The sequence below is a fragment of the Histoplasma capsulatum genome, genomic scaffold (genome assembly GCF_000149585.1).
Source record: "Histoplasma capsulatum NAm1 scaffold_7 genomic scaffold, whole genome shotgun sequence".
NCBI lineage: Eukaryota > Fungi > Ascomycota > Eurotiomycetes > Onygenales > Ajellomycetaceae > Histoplasma > Histoplasma mississippiense.
Genome location: NW_001813976.1, coordinates 95,641 through 109,914, shown reverse-complemented (window position 1 = coordinate 109,914; position 14,274 = coordinate 95,641). Strand labels below are relative to the sequence as shown.

Genomic DNA, 14,274 nt, shown 5'->3' with positions numbered 1-14,274 from the left:
ATCAGTGCTTCATCTATCATTGCCTCGCTTTACTTTCCTGACCCACATGTTTCTTCCATTTAGGGCATTTACTCGCTCCTCTCTGGAAGATTTCAAGTTCCTCTCTCGACCCCAGTGGGTTCGTTCTGGGATGTTCTGCACGCCAGAACGAACAAAATGCCAAGGGCAATATAAAAAGAAAAGGGCGAAATCTTCTCTCTTTTTCTTTTCTTTTCTTTTCTTTCTTTCTTTTTTTAACTTTCTTTTTCTTCTTTTTCCTTTTTGTTCGATGAATTCCCAGTCCAGGCGTATCAGCCATCAAAAGCCTTGGAAAGGCTCCCTCGCTCACTGATTGGACTATCCCCCCCCTTCTAGAAGCCTTCTAGTCCCGTTTTTTAGTTTCGGAAGATACACACTTATAAGGTTTGTGGCTTGACTGACGGGGACTGTTTATTTTTATTTTTACTTTTTATCTTCCATTTATTTTTTAGTCTTTTTATTCTTCTTTTCGCCCCAACCCCGGCGCCTGTGTGTATTTGGAATTTTTCTAGGGCCTTGCACTGCCAGAGCTGTTGCTATGTGGTTGATACCAACCATGTTTTTCAGATGGTTAGTGAGGGTGGAGAATGTGGAGAGGGTGGCGAGTGACGAGGGTGTTCGGGAGATGTTATCCTAGGTCAGGTTGGTATGTTGATATACAATCGCGGTGTCCTGGCTATGGGTATAGGGTTAAGGGACGTGAGCGGGTGATTCCCCACTAGAGCTATCTTCCCCTCCCCCTTCCCCCTCCCTCTTCCACCAAGTGGCTGATATTCGTATTCTATGACAGGTAACCAATACCATTCCGAAATTACAGCTAGGGCATGTCTTCTCGCTCTTTAACTGAATTACAGTACGCACACGTCTTTCAGCACTATCATCCACTTTGTGGCCCCCGAGCGAGCATTTTCATAGAATTACGCGATAGTCGAAATTCGACGATCCAACAGATGACAAATACTGCCCCCTCTACGCTCTTGGCAGACTTTCAGAGAAGGTAGAAGCAGTCAGCTACCCATCTCCACTCCAGAGACAAAATAGATAGGATCAAGGAACAGAAGCAAGGCTGGATTCGCATCATATTCCCATTAAACTTAATTCCTCTCAATATGTCCTGTTTACCTGTTTACTACCTGTTTACTACCTGTTTACTCTGTACTTCCTTCATTGTGGATCTCTTATTATTATTGTTTACGACCCACCGGGCTGTGATCCAAACAGTATACATTAATCACGGTGATCGACCGCCAACAGCTACAAGTTGCTGATCCTTAGATGGCCTGCAATGGGCTTGTAGAATGCAAGTTGCTTTGGGGCTTAAATCCCACCCTAGTGCTGGTTTTCCCATCTCCCTGTTGTGCTATGTAAAGGCATCTGGCGATTACCGAAGGATGCGACGAAGTAGACGGAGACCGCATACACCACCTCGCTCTTGTTCTACTTCATCGCCATCTTCGGACTGCTTGTCGCAACAGAGTGGTTTTTCCTGAGCTTCTGTCTTTGTCGGTTGTTTCAGGATGGTGATATCTGGGCAGGGATGGGAGTATCTACTACTTCATGCTCAGGGAACGTCAAGTTACTGTTATTCAGGTTTGTTTATGTTTTGGTCTTGGTTATTGGGTTACTGGCTGGAAACATGTCATTATTGAGATCTTCACAGTGTCTCACATTATTTATATCTGGCCTAATATATCAACTAGACTCGTGTTTGCGCTCCAAATGTATAAGGCTGCCGACTCATTCGCACAAACTCAAGTTCCGGATGCGGACACGGACGCTGTAATTCAACCCTGTTTTTATCAGATGCTCAAGAAGGGATATGAATAATTAATAATTTCGTGCTCGCAGAGTCACTTCTCATAAACTAGATTAGATGATAACCTTATCGCCGAAGGAAAGGATCCTTAACAAGCCCCACAGCTTTATTCTTGGTGTCAGCGGTGGAGAACAACCCCAGTTGATCGTTCCCCTGCCCACAGCTTTTCGTCGGTCGGATTTGCCAACCACATAAATTGACAATACCCCTCCCGACTGTGTAAAACGCCACATAAAACCGCCCTGATACCAAAGCCGCGCCAGACGTGACTTGTAAGGGCACAAAGGATTTGGGTTGGTGCTAGAAAACTCATCGAACCTTCTACGCAACCCCGAGGCTTGAGGCTTGCGGACGGGCTTTGCTGGCGCAGGGAACTACTAACCAACCCGCTGAGGAGAACTGAGGTCCGAAGGTCACTCTATCATCGGTCACGGGTTCCAGGAAGTTCCTGGATCCAGACATGATACTTGGCCTCTGTTAGTGTGCTTCCGGGCCGGGCTCGACGTAGCCTGTGGAGGAGTGGATTTTTTGCAGGGTTTTGAGCGGGGCGGCAGGCCCTGTATGTTGCTTGCTCGGGCCAAAGGTGATGCGATGCATTGGGTGTTTTCTTTTCTTTTCTTTTCTCTTCCTTTCTTTTCTTTTTTTTGTTGTTGTTTCGTATTTCATTCTCACCCCATACTCACCCGAGTCCCAGCCACCTCCCCCTGGCGCCGCGGTCTTGCTGCAATATGAACGCCTGTTTGTTTCTGTGGGACCTGCAGGTCTTGGCTTATTAATCCTTCCACCATAACTTCCCACTTAGCTAGCAATCTTCAATCAAGCAAGCTTTACACCTTCCACAGGTTATGAGGCCCGTTTTGCGCACAACACTGCCAATTCGAGATTCCTTGTTGATATAATCATTATTTAACTACTGATTCATTCAATACGCCTTTCAGCATTAAAATCATCTTATTACACCCCTTTTGATGTGTTCTAGAAGTCTTGTTTTGATTCTACGCTGCTGCTCGCTTAGAGAAGCTTGCAGAGTGAAACCCACCAACATTGCAAAAAAGCAAAAAGAAAACACCTGATTGGCGACTACGATGCCACTGAAAGCTTATATTGACAAGGATCTGATCCAAGAAGCTCTTAATAAGAAAAGAAAAGATTCAAAATGGCGGATTCTAGGCCCCATTGAACACACTCTGTTACACACTCACAATCTCGCGTCCTGCCCTCTGGCTCAGTAGTGGTGGATGATGATATTCCCCCACGCCCAAGCTCTGCTCATGATTGCCTGTCAGAAGCATTTGAAAGCTTTATTAATGAGTTTAATTCTTCTAAAACATCATTTTGATTCAAAGCTGAATTGAATACAGCTTCTGATACAGTCAGACTGTCAGCTCAATCTGTTCATTCTATTCAAACTATTCAACAATTTGATGAGACAGACTCATATCATGATAATGAAGTCTGATGTTTTGAAGCTTTGCTTTTCAACAATATTGTGCCTGATCAGCAGATGCAACATTTTATGATGACTTTTAAAATGAAAAAGAAAAAACATAAGATTTTAGAAAAAAAATGCAAGATCATTGAATTTCAATTAAAATTAAAAGAAGTTCATGAATGCAAAGCAGCTATAAATCAAATCTCATCTATCAGTTATATATCTACTATCTTTACAAATTGAACACTCATATGAAATGTCAATTTCAATGAAAAACTAGAATATAATCTGTATGATTCAGATAGTGATGTCAACAAAATGATCACACAATTTAAAAAAGATGTTAAAAATATTGTTAAATCAAATACTCTGATCAGCACATTCAACTACATCATCTGAAATGCTTTCATGAAAATGAAGTTAGTTAACACTCAATGTTGAGATATAATAGAGAAACATCAGATTTAGAACTTTTTTCAAAATTCAGAATGAGTTTTTTTCTGAGATATTAGAAACTGCTAAATTTACACATTTATTACAAACTTTTTAAATGACAGTGTCAGATCATGTTTTGTCAAATATGATGAGAATTGAATTATTTACATTCTTTAAAAAGTGATTGAAGAAGAATACTCTATTTTAAAAACATAATTACACTGCAAAACAATCATTGAATTCATCTCACTTGGTGGCATTCAAATTAACAATGTACATATTTTCTTCAATAAATTCCATGTTACGATCATGAAGTTGTGTGAGGGGTGATGACAATGTGAAAAGTGAATAGTAGAAGATAGTATATAGTGTAGTAGAAGATAATAATTGTGGTAGTAGTGTAGTTGAAGTTGTAGCTAATTGTTAAGAAGGAAAAGAAAGAGAAAGAAGATTTGCATAATACATACATTTATATATATATATATATAGAAATAGCAGTAATGAGAGTATAATAAAAAGAGATAAGAATAAATGAAGATAGAAACAAAGATAATATAATAATAAAGAAATAATAAATGAGTGCATTACAATTACCCCTCTTTTTATATAAGAGCTGCCCTCAATGATTATATAGATTGTTTATTAGTAGATGTTTACATTTTTATATTGTAAGTGCTGCTTGTTGATAGCAGTGTATTAATCGCGTCCTCTCAATAACTTGTATACGCGTTGTTATCAATTCCTTAATGAGGTAGAATTGGCGGATTCTTTGATTGTTAGAGGTTGCATGCAGAGAAATAAAAAGAATTTCTTTTCCTTTGAAAATTTCTCTTTTTTTTTAACTTGATCATCATCAAAGCTTTTTGCTCTTTTGCTGTGATTTTTTCATTTCAAGAGAAAATTTTTTAAAACTTCTTCATCAGTTCTCTCCCCTCCTCTTTTCATTGAAATGGGCTCTCTTGAATATTCTGATTTTAAGTAAGTTGTTCTTTGAGTATTTATTATATATTATTATTGATGTTCTCTGTCAGTGGTGTTATTAGTGTGGTCACATACTTCATTAGCTTGTTTCAGTATAGCGCCATTCACTGTTCACTTGTTATATTGCTCTAGCTTTAACCCTAATCACATGATGTACAACAATCAGATTCCGTGCAAATATTATGCTCTCAGACTTGAAAATGTCAATTTTTGATGTGTGTTGAAACTTAATGCTCAGAAATATTATGAGATTTGTGTCTCTGCAGAAAAATTCTGCAAATCTGTAAATGTTTTTATTTCTATTTCCTTTTTCTCTTTCCTCAAATTTGTTTTTTGAATAGATAGTAGTGTCATTAATAATGTTAATATATTAATAATAATGTTAGATGTATGATATACCTCTTCCGAGGCGCATTATGCATGAGTGAGCATTTATTTTTGCAGGGGTGGTGGCTGGGAAGAATATGACCATTTATAAAAGTCATCTTTGTCATTTGATAAAATGATTGAACATATTTTATGTGATGATGTTGTTTGTTCAGAGTAAAGTCAGAGTAAATGCTCTGTGATCTCAGCACTGAGCGGCGGCTGAGTCTGCAGAGATGCAGATTTTGAAAGCAGTGATTGTATTTGATTCTTTCAAAGCAGAGATGTTAGAGGAAGAGAAAGGTGTGATGAAGAATATGAGAGTTTTAAAAATATTGAGCTTTATGAACTCTGTGGTGAAGAGATTGACTGAAGAGAGATTGACTGAAGAGAATTTGATTAAAGAGTCAATGAAGAAGGTTGTGAAGATGTTGATGACTGCAGTGCCATTAACATCTGTGAAGCAGAGAGAGCAGATGTCTCAAATGATGAAGAAGTGAAAGAAGAAGATGAGAGAGAATATCTTCATTAATCAGATATATTGAAGAATGAGTAGATTGATGAGAAAGAGAAGAAGTGAAGAGATAAATGTTCTGTGAAATAAACATTTGTCTATACCCCTGCACTCAAAATGAGTGCTGGTAATTTATAAATACTGAAAGGAGTATTGAGCAAAGGTGGTAAAGAGAGGGGATGAGAAGAATGGCAGAAGAGAGAAAAGGAAGTGAGAGATGAAAAATAAAATGAAAGTGAATGAACTGAAAGTCTTTAGGTTTTTCTTAAGACTCATTTCCCTTTTTTTTTTTTTTTTTTTTTTTTTTTTTGGGTATTTATTATACCCCAATTGAATTTTTTCCTTTTCCTCTTTTCTCTGATAAAATTCTTTTTTAAAAAAATGCATTTGATTGAAGTTTGAGTGAGATTTGTATTTTTAATGTTTTTCAATTTGAGATTTGCACTTCTGACATCTTTCAATTTGATATTCACACTTTTGACATTTAAAAGTATGTTGGTTTTGTATTTGTCATTTATTTTCTTATTCAAGAAAGATTTCAAATGTCTGAATGTTTAATATGTTTTCTTTCAGTTTTCATGTATCATCACTAAGTTCCCAATTTGTCCATCTCATAAGATATTTCATAGATTTGTTTTTTCATTGTTGTTTTTCAAGGATTTTTTCAATTTGATATTTTTCTTCACCATCAACAAGTTTCAATCCTGGTTCTGATAAAGCTCTATTTCTGCGATTGTATGGCTTCAATAAAGAAACATGAAATACAGAATGAATGTTTCTATATGAAGGTGATAGTTTCAATTTGTACACTTGTTTTCCGATGGTATTCAGAATCTTGAAAGATTCAACATATTTATGATCGAGTTTACAAACTGAGTATAGCAATCAGAGGTTTTTTGCATTGAGCATGATGTAATCATCTATTTTAAATTGTTGAAGTTTATGTTTTGCATCATAATAGATTTTCTGTGCTTGTTGCATGTTTTGTAGATTCTCAATGAGTTTGTGATGTGTTTCCTCAATATGTTTTGCACAGCTAACAGCATGTATATATGTATGTATGTATAGGTTTAACGTCCCGGAGAAAACACGGGCAGCGCCCGTGTTTCAGAAGCCTCCCGAAGGGCATGGAGACGTGCTTCTATTAAAACTTCTGCAAATGCTATTTCAGTAGAGGTAAATTGAAAGATATTGTAAACAAACTGCACTAATGATAGTCAGTGTGTTCAGTCATTTTGATGATAGTTGATAAAGCATCAAAAATAATATTTCAAAGTTTGATTCTGTCATTCTGTTTGGCCATTTGTTTGAGGGTGAAAGGCTGTTGAAAGTTTCCAGTATGTGCTTAGCATGTAACAAAAGATGGACCAATAATGGCTTGTAAACAGTGAGCCTCAATTGAATATATGGTTTTTGAGTACTTCATAAATTGTATAGAACTTGATATAAACGATTTCTGCTAGTTCATTCATTGTAATGTTTTTGATGCAAGAAATATAAATTGTAAACTTGGTATATATATTCACAATCACTAAAATCACATTATAGATTTGCTGGAGGAATGTAAAGGATGGCAAGCCTATAATAAAATTCATAATAATGAATTTAAAAGAATTTGATGGTAAGAAAATTATATTCAACTCTTCATATTATCTGTGCCATTTTAACTTTTTTCTTTGACGAGTATCACAAGTGGATATATAATCTTTAACATTTCTGACTAGTTTATGTTAATAGTATTTGTTCTGAATGCTATCTATGAACTTTTTTATATCAAAGTGACCCCCCTGCAGATCATCATAGAGGGTGTAGACAAAAAGAGTGCTGCTCAGGCATTCAAGGAATGGTGGAGAAGTCAACCCTCAACAGATCTATATGTTTTCTCAGATGGATCAGAACGGAGCCTTGACAACAGCAGGCAGGTGGGCTATGGCTTCATAGTCTATCAGGGAAATAAACAGCTGGCCAGCTTCTCAGCTGCGCTGAGCCCTATGTCACATGTCTTCGACGCTGAGGCAGTTGGTGCCTGCCGGGCACTAGAGTGCGCCGTGAAGCTCCTACCTTGTGTCACAGAGGACAGCAGCAACCCTCAGATCTGGCTCTGCCTCGACAACACCTCAGTCATCTGGGGCATACGGGGCAGTGCAGCAGCCTCCTCAAACTGGGCCTACAACCGCTGCCATGAGCTCCTCAGACAGCACAATCTCGGCCTGAAATGGGCTCCTGGGCATATGGGGATAGGGGGCAATGAGGAAGCAGACCGCTTGGCTAAGCGGGCAGTCTCATCCACTGCAGCCCCAGCCTATGGTCTCGAGGCCACACCCACAGTCAGTGGGGTCCGCACAGTGGCCAAGCAGCTCAGCCAAGAGGCAAGGCGAAAGTGGTGGAGTGGAGCCTGTGGCAGGCTCTCTGACTGGTACCGGGGCTGGAGTTTCAGCAGGCCGACTGTGGAATACCAAGTGAAGGCCCCTCCGGAGCTCACCATGCCACGGCATGCCCTTCACCGCTGGCTCGCACTCCGCTCCTCTCATGGGGACTTCTCCTGGTACCACAGGCGTTTCCAGCATGCAGATGCGAGGCTCACCTGTGTCTGTGGACACAACAAGAGCCCAGAACATTTGGTGCTCTGTCGACACTCACAGAGGCACTTTCTTCACTGGCCCAAGAGGCCAGCAGCACGGCCACACAACCGGGCGACAGCTGTTGCCTATCTAGGGTCTCTGACCCCTACAGACTTTGTAGAACTGCTGGACTTCACGCAGTTCTACACACGGTACTGCACAAGGTAACGCAGCCGGCTGGCTGCAAACCATCTGACAACCCCCGCAGCAGTTCCACGAGGCCGGCCTGCTGAGTACACCCACGGTAGCTAGTGCAACTGCCAGGGACATCACAGTCTATGCAGACAGTACAGATAGCACAACTAGGCTCATCTGTCTCAATTAGCTGTGGTGTAATCAGTACAGTCTACGTGTCTGACTCAGCTGATATGGTTTTGACTGCCGGCATTGTATCTACGCGTGCTCTGCTTTGTTTTCCTCTCGTTTGCCCTTGTCTCTATCGGCTCAAATGCTTCTTCTTCCTTCTTTTCTTTGCTCTCTCTGTCATTCTCTGCTCTTTTCCTGTCACAACCTTCTTCAGTGCTCTCTCCTTCATTATTTATCTTGTCTGTCTTTCTTCTGATGTTAGAAGCACAGACAGCTTTCTGATCAACTGAGAGAGGTATCCCTCTCTGCTCACTATAAAGCCTTCCAGGCACGGCAGCGGCGGTCCCCTCAGGGAACCACACTATAGCCCCACCATGAATGGCCATACGTCGGGCCAGAAGTGGATGCACAGCTCAGAAAAATCCTTTGCAATGAGCTGAGTCTTCTCAAGAGTTGCCACCTGGATTCTGTTTTCTCTCTCTGTGTACATAGAAATCTCTCCAGCGTAGCACGTCTCCATGCCCTTCGGGAGGCTTCTGAAACACGGGCGCTGCCCGTGTTTTCTCCGGGACGTTAAACCTATACATACATACATACATACATCATAGTTTGCACTGATAATTTCATCAATAAATGCCTTTTATTGAGGGACATACGCGCGATCATCAGCATGCAATATATCATTCTCAGAAATTGTTCATAGCATATTTTCAGCAACAGTCATATTTTTCTTTTTTATTTTCTCTCTTTATTCAGCAGCAAAAGAATCAATCTTCTGTGCTTTATTCAGAAATGAGATGAAGGATTCTGTCACACCCTTGGTTGTGCCAAGGCCCTGTGACGGCTCCACACGGCCCATCGTTTCCCCTCGGATAATCCTATCTATCCCATGACGTCACGCAGGTGTCCGAACCGGTTTCCAACCACCCTATGACATCATTCGGATGCAATAGAAGAGGATCCGATTGATGGGATATGAGAATCCTGTTTCTATACGGGGTCAGTAGATTCCTTCTGGCAGATTAATGCAGCGCCACTGCGGAGTTGCTTCGGCTACCCTCGCTCATAGAGTGAGAGGAGGATGGCTGCCCGTTGTCTATATAGAATAGCTAGATGCTGGCTCTCTATTCCAGGAGCCAGCGATTCGTCTTTTATCTTTTGACAATAAGATACCAGAGTTACCACTGTCCTCATACAATATTCTTAGTGTGCCGAGTACCTCTGGTAGTTCAGTATTTGTATGATCTGTAGTATTCTACGAGTTCGCGGTTCAAGCGAGATAACCAAGCCCACCCATAAGGCTCCCCATTATATACCATCCTCCTCTGTGCCGCTGCCGAGTAGCAATCGCCTCGGCGCCGTCACATTACAAATTCAAACATTTCTGTTCTGTTTTTTATACTTTTTATTTCATTTATTTTAAATTGAATGTATTGATCTGTTGTCATTCTTTTGACATTCTTTCTTAAATTGAATAGTTTGAATAGTTGTTTGATTCTGGGCTGGAATTCTGCTATTGCATGTATTAAATTGACTTTGTATATTAGCTTATTCTTAAGTTGACAAATCCTGGAGTGTTTCAGGTAGGTGTCATAGTCACTGACTGCATACATCTATAATGGAATAATAATAATAATAATAACAGACATTTCTGTATATACTGAGTTTTCAAGAATAATCTTATTGACTGCAATTCAGATCATATATTGCTCAACGTGCATCAGAGGGGAAGAGTTTACATGAGAGGTATAAGACATTGATATATAGAGCACTTTTCACTCATTAAAAAGAGCATTTTGCTCATTAGAAACCCGTGCACAAATTACATCAGAAGAAATATCATTTTGAAAAGAAGTATCAGCTTTTCAATTTAATCTAACTCCATATTTCAGCTTCTGTTGCAGGGTAGATAATATAATTTGATCATTATAGACCTCATTATAATCTGTGCAATAACTGAACTCATCAACTGAATTCTTTAATTCAGAGTGATATAATAATACAAAATCATAAACAAATAAAGCTTCTACTCATCTAATCTGACATTTATTCAATTTCTTAGTCATCATAAAGTACTGCAGATTGGCATGATTAGATCAGACTTGAATTGAATACTGACTTCTCTTTAGATAACGTTTTCAATTTTTAAATGCTGCTACAATAGTCAAGAGTTCTTTATCATAAGTATCATAACACATTTCCACATCAATTAACTTTCATAATCAGAAGGCAACTGAATGTCAGTGTCTGTCATTCTGCAATTGTGATAGAATAGCAATGACTGTAAAAGTGGATGCATCAGATTCAATTTGAATACACTGAGCTGAATCAAAATGAGTTAATAGAGGAGCACACATAAAGCATGATTTAAGTGCATTGAAAGCGCTTTGAATATCTTCTATTTATATAAAAGTGGCTTTTCTTTCCCCTTTCTTACTCCCTTTTATAAGTTCGAATAATGGGGCTGCAATAGAGGAGAAAGATTTAATAAATCACTGATAGAAATTAACAAAACTCAAAAAAAATTAAACCTCTTTAATTGATTTAAATGTAAGCCATTTCACAATAGTGAAGACTTTAACTAACTTCATCTCAACACCATTTGTACCTATAACAAACCTCAGAAATGAGACTTTGTCACCTTTAAACTCACATTTAAAGAGTTTTGCAAATAGATTTATATGCTCAAGACATTCTAGCATCTTAATAACATACACTTTATATTCCTGTTTTGAATTGGAGAATATGAGAATGTCATTCAAATAAATAACACAATATATATCCAACAAATCATACAAGGCATTGTTAATGTATATTTGAAATATCGCTGAAGCATTAGCTAATTCAAATAGCATAATTACATATTCAAAATGTTTATATCTCATTCTAAAGACTGTCTTCCAACGGTCTTTTGCTGCTATAAGTATGTGGTGATAAGCATCTTGAAGGTCTAGCTTAGTGAATATTTTGGCTTTTGAGAGTTTGTCAAGTAATTCATTTATTAGAGATAGAGGGTATCGATTCTTGATGGTGATTTGATTTAATCCTCAATAGTCTACACAAAGACAGAGTCCATTATTTTTCTTGAAAATAAATAGAATTGGTGCATTAGCTAAGCTACTGAATGATTGTATTCATTCTTTATCTAATATATTTTTTAAATATTCCCTTAGAGTAGCTAACTCAGTTTCAGAGAGATTGTATATTAATATAAATGAAAATTGTATATCAGATTTGAGATTTATATGATGTTCTGTCTTTTCTAATCTTTATATGCTTATAGCAGCTTCTTCTGAGAAGATATATGTGTATGGTATAACATAACCGAATAGGCTGGTCAGCAAGTCTGAATATGAAGCTGAAAATATATATGAAGCATACTTTAAATCTTTTAAACATTCTGTAGATAATACTACAAGCATTTCTTCTCTGATTTCAGTGAGAATTTCAGTTAAAACATCTTGTTTAGAAATAATTTGTAGCTGTTGTTCATTTTCAGATCTTCTGAAGAAGAATTGTTCATCTGATCATCTATAAAAGAATTTGTTGGTTTTAATCAAGAAAATTGTAACACAAGATTGTAGTTCTTCATCTTTATTGCATGGAAGGAATGAGATATCTGCTGTGCATTACTCTTGTGATCAGTGACAGTAGTTGCAATATTATATTCTTTAAAGAAGTGCATTATGCATTCATCAATCAATTTGATCATCTTGATTTTGTGATGAGCAGCTTCTAGATTGTGATCCTTTGTCTAAAATTTATTGACACAGTTCACTTCTGACTCAGAGTCTACTAGTGCAAGCACTTTTTACAGACTCATAGGTGTAGCAATTTCCACTGTGACAGTGAAGTTTAAAGTATTTTTGCATCAACTTTCCACATTTATAGCGGTCATTGTGAGCTGAATGACATGTTTTAAGTGTGTTTTGAGTCCTTTGAATACTTCATATCTTTCATATTGAGTTTCAAGTCAGACTTGATGTTCTTGGATTCATTTTTGAATTGTTTGAAGCATGAATCAATGGTATGTTCTGATCACTTGCAATAACAGCATCAATATTAAAATTCTCACAATTTCTTCTCAGTCTGTAACTTCTTAATTCTTCTAATCACAGCTATCTTCTCAGCCTCAATTGAACTCGGATCTTCAGAAAAGGTATCTCTTTTCAAATTGTATTTAAAGTCTGAAAGAGATTGATGTTTGTTGCACACTTTCAATGACAGAGGTGCACATTTCACAATCTTCTTCACTGATATTTGTTGCTTCTGATTCGGCGGTAGCATGAGTACGGCGGATGCTGTAGATAGAGGTCATGACTATTGCTCAACAGATCATCTTTTAAAAATTGAGTGATTAGAAACTGTGAGAGGTGATGACAATGTGAAGAGTGAATAGTAGAAGATAGTATATAGTATAATGAAAGATAATAATAATAATAATTATAGTAGTAGTGTAGTTGAAGTTGTAGCTAATCACTAAGAAGGAAAAGAAAGAGAAAGAAGATGTGCGAAATATATACATTCATATATATGTACTTATAGAAATAGCAGTAGCGAGAGTATAATGGAAAGAGGTAAGAATAGACAAAGATATAAACAAAGATAATATAACAATAAGGAAATAATAAATGAGTGTATTACCAGTTGGAATGATGAATGCTGCTTCATTGAATATAAGAGTATTTGATATATTTTATTCCACTGTTTCTAACATTTGAAGGAGCTACATTTAAAAGAAAATTGAAGAGGCTCAGAAATTTAAATCAATATTTATTATATTAAATATCTACTTTTTCATAAAAAAAATTCACTTTCAATTGAACTCTCTGAAGAATAGGAAAGCTCTGCAGAGTTCAGATACAGCTGTTAACACAATACAATCAGATACTACAGCTGTCAATTTTAATAATAATACATCAAATTCAGTTTGAGAAAATCAATCTGAATGTGATTGTTGCAGTTTTTATAATGATGTTTAGAGTGAAATTGAAAACCCATCATTCTGCTTTGAATGTGAAAAAGCTCATCATAATATTTATTGATTTGTCAATTCTGTCAACACACCCGATGATTGGAAGATGAATAACACAGTGAGGATAAAAGAGTTTAAGAATAAGAAGAAAAAGAAGAATAAAGACAAAAAGAATAAAAAGAATAATGAAAATAAATTTCAATTGATGATTACAGATGATTTTAAATCCTTTCAAATAATGAACTTTATGAAGATTATAAATATATCAGCTTATTTAATGAAATTGTGCAAGAATTCTCTTACTATATGAAATAGTGATGTTGGCTGTCATATTGTGAGTGAAAGATTACTTTTTTCAACACTTATTCTGATTGACAGTTTTATAATTCAAATGGTTAATAAGGCTGTTCTGAAGATTTAGAGTATCAGCATGATGTTCATTTCAATCAGTGAATGGTTAATAGAATTCAATTATATATATTATATGTCAGAATTATCAATCAATCTCATCTCTGCTGAGTTTATAAAATGTTAGAGTTATATTCATTGTGATATATATATTAACACTGAGAATTATTTTAAGTTTTTGTTTTTTATTGATAACAATATGTTTTATATCAACCCCTTCTGCAATAATATCTACATTTTTTCTGACAATTCTTCAACATTCAATGATATAATGAATGATTTGATATACAGTAAAGTCATCTATATGACAATTTCTAAATTTAGAGTTATTATTATTATTATTATTTATTATACTCTGCCTTCATCCAATGGATATGCGGTTCTGCTACCATATGTCTAGCT

At 37.0% G+C, this 14,274-nt stretch overlaps 1 protein-coding gene across 1 annotated transcript; it reads left to right on the top strand.

The window, feature by feature from the left end:
- Positions 1 to 6,469: 6,469 nt before the first annotated feature.
- Positions 6,470 to 8,351, top strand: HCAG_05675 (predicted protein; the record flags this gene model as incomplete). The annotated part of the gene is made up of 4 exons (XM_001538020.1): positions 6,470 to 6,474; positions 6,631 to 6,697; positions 7,111 to 7,183; positions 7,300 to 8,351. 4 exons carry the CDS (start codon positions 6,470 to 6,472, stop codon positions 8,349 to 8,351), a joined length of 1,197 nt encoding a protein of 398 aa, XP_001538070.1.
- Between the last annotated feature and the right edge of the window lie 5,923 nt (positions 8,352 to 14,274).